This window comes from Rattus rattus, chromosome 14 (genome assembly GCF_011064425.1).
Source record: "Rattus rattus isolate New Zealand chromosome 14, Rrattus_CSIRO_v1, whole genome shotgun sequence".
NCBI classification, from domain to species: Eukaryota; Metazoa; Chordata; class Mammalia; order Rodentia; family Muridae; genus Rattus; species Rattus rattus.
Window position 1 is genome coordinate 38,499,946 of NC_046167.1, and position 9,260 is coordinate 38,509,205.

Consider the following 9,260-nt stretch of genomic DNA (forward strand, 5'->3'; position numbering starts at 1 on the left):
ATTGACTCATCCCCTGTTTTGGTTGTGAGGTCTGTTGCTAAGAAGAATGCTTTTTGTGATTGTAGAAAGGAAGTGGATAGCTCAAGGGATATGGCAGACAGTTGGGTTGTCATGAAACATATGTTTTATGTTCAGAATTGGACATCATTCAAGACTTTCTTTGCTTTCCTAAACTTGAGACTTTGTAAGCCTTCAAAAGATGGGCAGACCTGAAAAAGTGCTTCTAGGAGGCAGGTACAGATTTTGGTGTTTACTCTTGTTACTTAAAACAATGTTTTTCTGAGAATAAATGACACAATCTTGACTTCTCTAGAGTCACTACTCTGCTTATTCAACCAGGGATGAGAGGAAGATTCTAAAATTACTGATCAAATGGGCAATGGTCCTATCTTTGTACTAATACCATGCCTTCTAGAAGAGATATGGTTTAGAATGAAAAAGGAAGAAAGAAAGGAAGGAAGGAAGAAAGAAAGAAACAAAGAAACAAACAAAAAACAAAGAGGAAGGAAAATATCTCAGTCATTGCTAATAACATGAAATATTAAGTGTACCTAAAACAAACAATATTCCGCAACATTTTTTACCGTTGTCTGAAGTCTCTTCCTTTTGTGTTCCTCTTTCTGTCTTCCCCATCTGCCTTTCTCATGCCCTCATGTTTACCTATAACTACTAAACAAGGCTCCTCCAAGACCCGAAGTCCTCAGCTTGGTTTTCCCCAAAAAGGGTCTCATTTTCCCAAATAGCTGCTACCCCTTCTTCTCAGACCCCCGCTCTCCGATATGTTTAAGCCCCTTGCTGGGTGAGCTTTCTTGGTTCACCTCTCAAAACAATGCAGTATCACTGTTGCCTTCTGCCATGGAACTCTCCTCACCATGGAGTTTACATGGTGTTGAATGAGCTCCTATGACAAGGAGAAGTTCTTTGTGCAATAGTGCGAATGGGCCGGATGGTCTTGTTCTAGGCCTTGTCCCTCGTCTTATTGGAAGTAAGTAAGCAATTATCTGGTTGAAGATGATGGCACCACAAATGTTTCTCTCGCTGACTTTGACCCTAAAGCTGGTGAGAGAGCAGAGTTCCTGACAGCCTCATATTGAGACTGATATACAAATTTAAGGGCAGGTACTTGGAGGAGAATCTCGGAATGCATATATATTTTCTATACCACTTCATTCACCCCACACAAAAGATCCTACTACAAGTGAACCCGGTGGATTTCATTCTAATTCAGCAGCCCCTTCACAAGAAAGTTTAGTAGAGAACACCTGTCAACTATAGCTCTTAATAGCAGCCAGAAGTACACTTTCTACTTCTACCTACATCTCAAACACTGCCTTGTCTTTGGCTCTGGCCTCTGTTGGACACTGGCTGCAAGCCAGTTTGACAGCAATGATACTCAGAAAACTATGCCATTTAGTTGTCAATGGAGGAAACAGACAAAGATGTCCTTGTCATCTTCCTAAAAATCATATTTAACAGACAGAAGAAAGAAAGGAGTTCATCGTGGGGCGGGGGAGTTTTCCTAAGGCATTAGCATATTTTCTAGGCTCCTAGCCTTTTCACAGACAGACCTCACTTTACAACTGATTCTGTGCATGGTAGGTTAATGATTCTCAATTCCTAGACCCAAATAAGCCTAGGTTGTATCACACTATTAAATAACGCTTTCCTGTACTAAAATGAAGCTTGATGATAATGAATTTCATAGCGTTCCTGTGATAACACATGTAAGTATAAGAAAAATACATATATTAATGTGTGTTAACTAGAGATGAAATGAGGAAATCTGAGATTGTCATCTCTATGTAATCTCCACCTGAAAACAACAGCTAAAATTATCACTTATGCTGTGTTGTATTTTAATATGATAAATGGTTTGCTTGTGATCATGTGATTTTTGTTTCGGTAAATTTCTGAAGTAATGAGAATAATTTTTCCTTGAAGTCTATGATAATCATAGTTTCAAAAGTATTATATGCTTATGAATGCTGAATAAAACCCATTGACTTTAATAATTACCCACTTATATTCTACTTCTTACATGTCTGGAAGATTATTCAAATACACAGCAAAACAAGATGATGCTTTTTAATGCAAGGTCAAATTTCTAGGCTCCAATCTCACCAATAGTTTCTACTAGTAATCCTTATGATGGTGACATCCAAAGTGGCCTTTAAGGCCAATGTCACCACCCATTACCATGTAGTATTCATTTTTATATCAATTAAATCAAAAGACCAGACAACTTGAAGACTTTTCATTTATTCTGTGAAGCCTGATCAATAAGGTATTACATATTATAATTGCATATTATGTTACATGTCTATATTCTAGATAACAGTTTCTATATGTGCAGGCCCATAGAAAGAGATGAGCCTTAATTACAACACTGAGAAATAGATAACTGCTGCTTTGCATCAACATGTCTTAAAATCTGAAAGATACAATCCCGTCCATAAAAGTAGGATGCATAGTCCACAATTACAGTTGCCACTAGAAGAAAATCCCCAGGAAACCCTTATAACTAAAACTTATTTTAAATATTCCTTTCTACCTTTCTTTCTTTATGCTACAAATGGATATGTTACATATTTTCTCAAAATATTTATGGGGCTAGTGATAGTCTTGCAAATTTTATGAAACAAAGTAAGGGAAAAAATTAGAAAATAAATACAAAAGGGAAACTAGCAATAAATAAAAGAAATGTTTTTTAAATGCTGGAAAGAAGAGATGTGATTATTTAAAGAGGACAGTTGGAAACAGTCATGTTTGCAGTGTGTTACTACTTTTGATTCCTTTAGGATGAGTTGCTTTGCCTTGGTAACTTCACTGACACTAGAACTTCACAAGAACCTTTCTTGTCCTTCAGATGAAGTTTGGAATCTGTGGATCAGCAGTAACTGATGAAAAGTCTTTAAGATGTAAGGATGTCCCTTCCAGGAATAATTGCTCTCTTGACCCACCTGTTCTTCTACTCACACCACTAATGACTTCAGATTTTCTGAAGCCTTAAATCTGGACATGGCTCAGTTCCCTGAAAAGTTTCAAGACCACAAAACTGAGGGAGATGCGGCATGAATAACGAAGGGAAAAAAAAACAACATAATTTAGTACAAACCATAAACCTGTGCATGAACTTATCATGAATCATTCTTGAAATAAAAGTTTAATGCAATTTAATATGCCACATGTCACAAGTTATGAACCAAATTGAAAAATGTGACTAAGAATTTGGCAAGGATATCCATATGGCTTAATATTTTAAAGGATGGGATGGTATTACTTTTCTGCATATTTATTCACTCATTTTAAAATGTTTCCTAAAACTCTCTTAATGCAACCCAAGTCTCATATATTCTAAATTAAGGATTATTCCATATCTTCCCCAAATTTCTTTCTGTTCAAAATACAGTTTTCATTTACTTAAAAATGTATGACTTTAAAAGTGGAGTATATCTAAAAGACTCCAGTGTATCTTCCCATTTTCAAATGGGTAAGAATACATTAACTATGGCCATAGACATGTAAAATTTTATTCAAAACTCAGAGAAGGAAAACAAAACAAAGCATAGCAAAGCCATAATTGTCCTGAATTGCATCACACTGGCCCTGGGCATTCCCTATGTTAGGCTTTCTCCATTTCTTGGGTATCTTAGGAAGGTTACCATTAGTTTAATTTTCAGAGAAAGAGTGTGATTGATGACAGTGTGCTGCCAATCCCCATGTCCTTAAACACAACCTTTAAAAGAACAAGGTTAGAAAAGCTCGTTAAAGAAGTCCCGCTGTTTCCTCCAAAGTTAGGATGATATAAAAAAATTTCTTGCTCTCCCAACTTTCCAGGTTTCTTCCCAGGTGTGTGTGTGTTGACCGTGCCAACTAGTCTGGGAAACCAAACAGAATTTGTCTGTTTGGAGCCCCATGATAACCACGATGAGCCTTCACAAGGTGAAGTGGAATAGAAATAACTAACTTCAGCTACCTGCAGCTTGAAGCCTAGGAGGGAAACCATGTTTCAAAACCAGGAAGTCACCATGCCCTAACATAACTCCAGCACCCAGTTGACACGTGTTTTCTGGATAGCCAAATAGACACTGTATGTTGGAAAATAATGCAATATGGCAACTTCATATAGGTTCACTGCCAGTCATCTTTGCATGGATACCTTCACAAACAACAGGCATAGAATAGGAGTGGGTGAAACACTTGAACATTTTTTATTCCTTTTGTTTGTTTGGGCCAAGGCAAGATTTCGATGAAGCAATGAAAGGCATTCTTAGCTCCTTGCTTATTCCCACACCCGACCTGAAGAAATGAATATGGTAATCTCGGCTAATGGCACAAAAGGCAATTCCATATGTCAATAATCTTTTGCTTAACCCAGTGGCTTCCTCCAAAGACAAAGAGCAACAAATCACAGCAGCTGATGGCTGTTGTACTCAAGAGGATTTCATTGTAAAATGCAACTTTGTTTATACAGCTCTTGGAATGTGCCACGACATACAAGTAATACATTCTGAAGAACTGGTAGGGGAGAAAACAAATAAGAATGATACCTATAAAGAAAAGATTTTTCAGTTGTGCCCAGAACTCCTGGTGGGATAGTAAGGAATGGCGAAACTTCCGCACCATGGACAATGTGATGAAGGCCTGGCAACCCAAGAGAATCATTGCAATGGTTATGACAATAATGATTATCATATAGTTGATGACTTGCACATAATCTCGGGCAAGTTCTTTATGAAATTTAAAGCACTGTTGCTCATTGTATTCTTCATTATTTCCATACTGAGAAACCACCAAGGGTACAACAATGACAATCACCAAAAGCCACATGGCAGTACTGGCAGCAACTGCATGCAATTTTCTGTAGAATTCTACTTTGTCTCTACGCTTAAAGAAGATGAGGTATCTGATGACGAGTATCACCACGTAGAAGAGGAAAGTGAGGTACATGTGAATATGTAGCATGGCACTCACAAATTTGCAGAAGGGCAATCCAAATGTCCAAGTCCCTTTGATGAGGTAAGCTAAGCGGAAAGGCACTGTCATTAGGAATACCCCATGGACCACCACCAGGTTAATGACAGCCATGGTAGTCACTGAACGTGAGTTCATTTTCACCAATAAGAACAGGATGGAGATGACGCCTACCAGCCCGCCAATAAGCACTATGAAGTAAACTGGTGTTAAATGGTGTGCCAGTATAGGGTCACAAGAGGAATTCTCCGAGGTATTATATTCATCCATTCTTCAAACATTGCCTGCAAAAGCAAAAACACCAGTGAATCTTAACAAACTTCCAAATTGTTGTTCCCAGCTCCTCCAATGCACTGACAAAGTGGCTCTGAAGTGTATCTGTTCTCATGACATATACTTATTAAAAATGAAGATAGCAGTCTCTGTATTTTTGTAGTCTCTATACCTAAAACACCAAACCATTTCATTGGTTGGTTTGATATTGATATTAATGCAACACTGCACACTGAGTTTAGGAAGAAGTTCATAGTTCTGAAAGCTTAAGGTCAAAGAGCCACATACTTGATGTTGTCCTTCTTTCAGACATAATTGTAGGGAAGTAACAGAATATGGGGACTCTAAATGTAAATGTGTCTCCTTTTTTTATTGGTTATTTTATTTATTTACCTTTCAAATGTTATCCTCCTTCCTAGTTTCCCCTCTGAAAACTCCCTATCCCATCCCTCCTGATTCCATGAGGGTACTCCCCTACCCACCCACCAACCTACCCACCCACTCCTGCCTCTCTGCCCTAGCATTCCCCTATGCTGTGGCATTGACCACTAACCAAAGACTGCATCACTTCTAATCTCTCACTCTTTTTCAGAAAAGCATCAGGATTTAGTCATGAGGATTCTGTCCCCAGACACATGCTGAGTGGATAATGAAGTCATACAAAATATTCTAGGCATACTTCTATTTCCTAAGTTCTTCCAAGTAATTAGCAAATGACCTAAGGATAGTCATGCATAACTCCGTAAGAATGCTGACTAACTTGACCACAGCTCAGGGATGTGAGTGCAACAGAGAACTATATGAATCTGATTTTCTCATGATGGTTTTATGATCTTCCTCTATGAGGTCTTGGAAAAGTTCTTCCCCTGAAATGTGGCATTACTCCCAATCTCTCATCTTGTAGCTAATGTTTTGCAAATTTTAAGAACACCTACTCTGACTTCTTTGAACTCCTGAAAAACCCTCTTTATAAGTACTCAGTTCTCTCTAATACATTCTCCAAATTCTTATCTTTCATATTTATTTTAGATTTATTTTATTTTTATGTGTATGAGCACTTTGCCTGCATCTATATGTGTGTACCACATGAGTGCTTGGTATTCAAAATGGCCAGAAGAGGTTGTCAAATAACTCTGGAACCGGAGTCCCAGACTGTTGTAAGCCACCAAGTGGGTGCTGGGAATTGAACCTGAGTCCTCTGGAAGAGCAACAAGTGTTGTTCTCAACTGCTAAACCGTTTCTCCATCCCTCTATATTCTTCATTAATTATTAGTATTTTTAAATCTCTCAATTTCACTGCACAAGTCAAATCTAATTTCCTATTTTTAAATCATTTAATAGTTTCTCATTCCCCAAATATCAATAATACCCTTTAAGTACAGTATGAATTTCTCAAGGAATTAATTAAAATATATTTTTAAAGTCCAGAATGTGCTGGATTACACTGCTCAAAGTTTGTATGTTAAAGGAAAGAAAAGGAGTTTGGCCACATCTAGCATTCTGGCTTGAACAGTTGCATAATCACGAAATGTCTAAGGTATTTGTTTACTGATGTTAGAAAAACAGGAATTCACTGGGTATCCGACCTTTGTAACACATTTGCAATTATTCTTAATGCTTTTATGAACATCTCTTCAAACATGTATTACTACCCACATTATAAACCAATTATTAAACCAAATGATATACATGATGCTGATGAATCTCAAAAGTTTTGTATTAAATCATGTAAATTCTCTGCAAGAAAACAGTACTCCTAAAGATAAAAAAAAGGTTAATGAAGTGTAAAAATATTACTTTATGTGTCAAGTAGAGCTGTGTGTACAGTAACTACCCAGACACACAGACATCCTAAATTTTCAGAGGAACTGGAAAGATAATTAGAAAAAAAAAACCTAAAATCTTTTCTAGGAAAATAATAATTTCTAGAAAAATTGAGAAATTCTGTAGTAATACAAAATGCCACAAAGTATGTGATGTGTGTGTATGTGTGTGTGTGTGTGTGTGTGTGTGTGTGTGTGTGTATATGTGTGTGTTCTAGGAAATTTAAATTAATGTGAGTGAAAACAGATAAATGTAGTCAAACTTGTAGTGGGAGATGTGGGCTTTAAATTGATCTACAGAATACCAGGGTGATGGATGTCTGATGTCATCATTGAACTGAACACTTAAAATGACAAATGATCATGTAATTTGTTTACCTCAACTAAAACATGATAGCCTAACCTCAGAAAGCCTCTGCTTCTGTGGAACATTCAGAACACACTTCAGAATGCTGTGGCCCACTTCTCTGTATCTCCCTGCAAGCTCTGAAGTTTGCTGTCTTGCATTGGGCAGTCGCTCTACTCACCGTTACTTTCTCCTTATAAAAGAGCAGTTCTCCTGAGGAGAAATAACCTTGCTTTCCTCTGAGTCACGCACGGATGTTCCACCGACACTTCTGCTTACCATTTCCCTTCACTGTCAGCATAGGAAGACTGAGTCCTGAAAGAAAAGAGTAAAGTCAGTGCTCTGCTACTTGAATCAATCTCTTTATAAACTTCCATGATCGCTGCCTTTCAGATATCAGAAGTGTGAGTTAAATGATTTCTGTGTGCCAGCACTATACTATATTGGGCTATTTACTCTCACAGTAGGCTCCCAGATGCACAACATGTTGTTACATGGGATTTAAGGCCGCAAAACAGTCTTAAGCCTTCCTTTCTGTCTCTCCACAACTCTCTAGGCTCTTGGGTTTTGGTCTCCTCCACTTCTTATGGAGAGAAGCTATAGTTCCAGAATGTGACTTTACTTTTTCTGCTAGAGATGAGAGTTAGCCTGTGATGAATATCAATGTGCAAAAGCTTTAGTTCATCTGGTATCAGGGTCATGGGCTGATCCATTTGCTCTGGGACAGCTGTGGCAGAATTCTGGTATTCGGTACTACAAGTCCCAGAACTCAGATATCAAAATGAAATGTTAAACATCCATCATAAATGTTGTTGAATGTAAACAGAATAAGGCAATAAAAGGTGAAATTCAAAGGCTGAGGATTTTAGACTGAGTTAAAGACTCTGTTTCACAGCGCTTATAACATTGTGGTGTACTTATGCATTCACTGTGAAATGCTCTCTTCAGTTCTTTTTATTTTGAAAACAAAGTCTGACTCTGAGACCTGTACAATTAGTTTTTGTTGTCAATTACACACATAGAGCCACCTGAGATGAGAGAGGATCAGTTGAAAATTGCCTAAATCAGATTGTCTGTGGCCATGTCTGAGACTTGTTTTGATTGACATGGGAGGGCTCAGGCGACGTTGGCAGCACCATACCTGCATACCTGGTATGTTTGGCTGTGCAAGAAACATAGCCAGGCATGAGCCAGCAAGCAGGATTACTCAGTGGTATGTACATCAAGTTCTTGCCCAATTTACATCCCTTCCCGACATCCCTCAGTTATCCACTGTAAGTTGTAAAGTTAAATATGCCCTTTCCTCTTCCAAGCTGTGTTTTAACATAGTTTGTGTTAAACATAATTTAACACTATGTGTTAAAACACGTAGTTTGTGTTTTAACATAGAAAAAGAAAAGCAAACCAGGACAGAGTCTATGCTAGCCTAAGATGCATAATTGCTAGACACAGCTGGCTGTCCAGTCAAATACTGAGATTATGAGTATGTACCGAAACACCTGGCTCTGACTTCAATATTTCTAATGTTTTTTAAAGTCTACCTTTGCTGATATTCTTGAGCCTGTTTTGTTTACAATGGTTCTCAACCTGTGGGTTGCAACCCCATTGAGGGTTGCATGTCAGATAGCCTACATATCAGATATTTACATTACAATTCATAACAATAGTGAAATACTTATAATGAGGTTGCAAGGAAATAATTTCATGGTTGGGGGTCACCCCAACATGAGGAACTGTGATACAGGGTCACAGCATTCGGAAGGTTGAGAACCATTGCTCTCAAGTATGTATTTTGTACTTTTTCTTTCATTCTCTTTGCTTCTAAGCTTAAGAAATCTTAAAAT

General features: G+C 37.8%; 1 protein-coding gene across 1 annotated transcript; it reads right to left on the reverse strand.

Moving 5' to 3' along the window:
• Window positions 1-4,189: 4,189 nt before the first annotated feature.
• On the reverse strand, window positions 4,190-7,731 carry LOC116883611 (probable G-protein coupled receptor 141). The gene is made up of 2 exons (XM_032884801.1): window positions 7,598-7,731; window positions 4,190-5,258 (listed from the first exon to the last, which is right to left on the reverse strand). The coding sequence occupies exon 2, from the start codon at window positions 5,242-5,244 to the stop codon at window positions 4,327-4,329; it is 918 nt and encodes a 305-aa protein (XP_032740692.1). The 5' UTR covers window positions 5,245-5,258; window positions 7,598-7,731; the 3' UTR covers window positions 4,190-4,326.
• Between the last annotated feature and the right edge of the window lie 1,529 nt (window positions 7,732-9,260).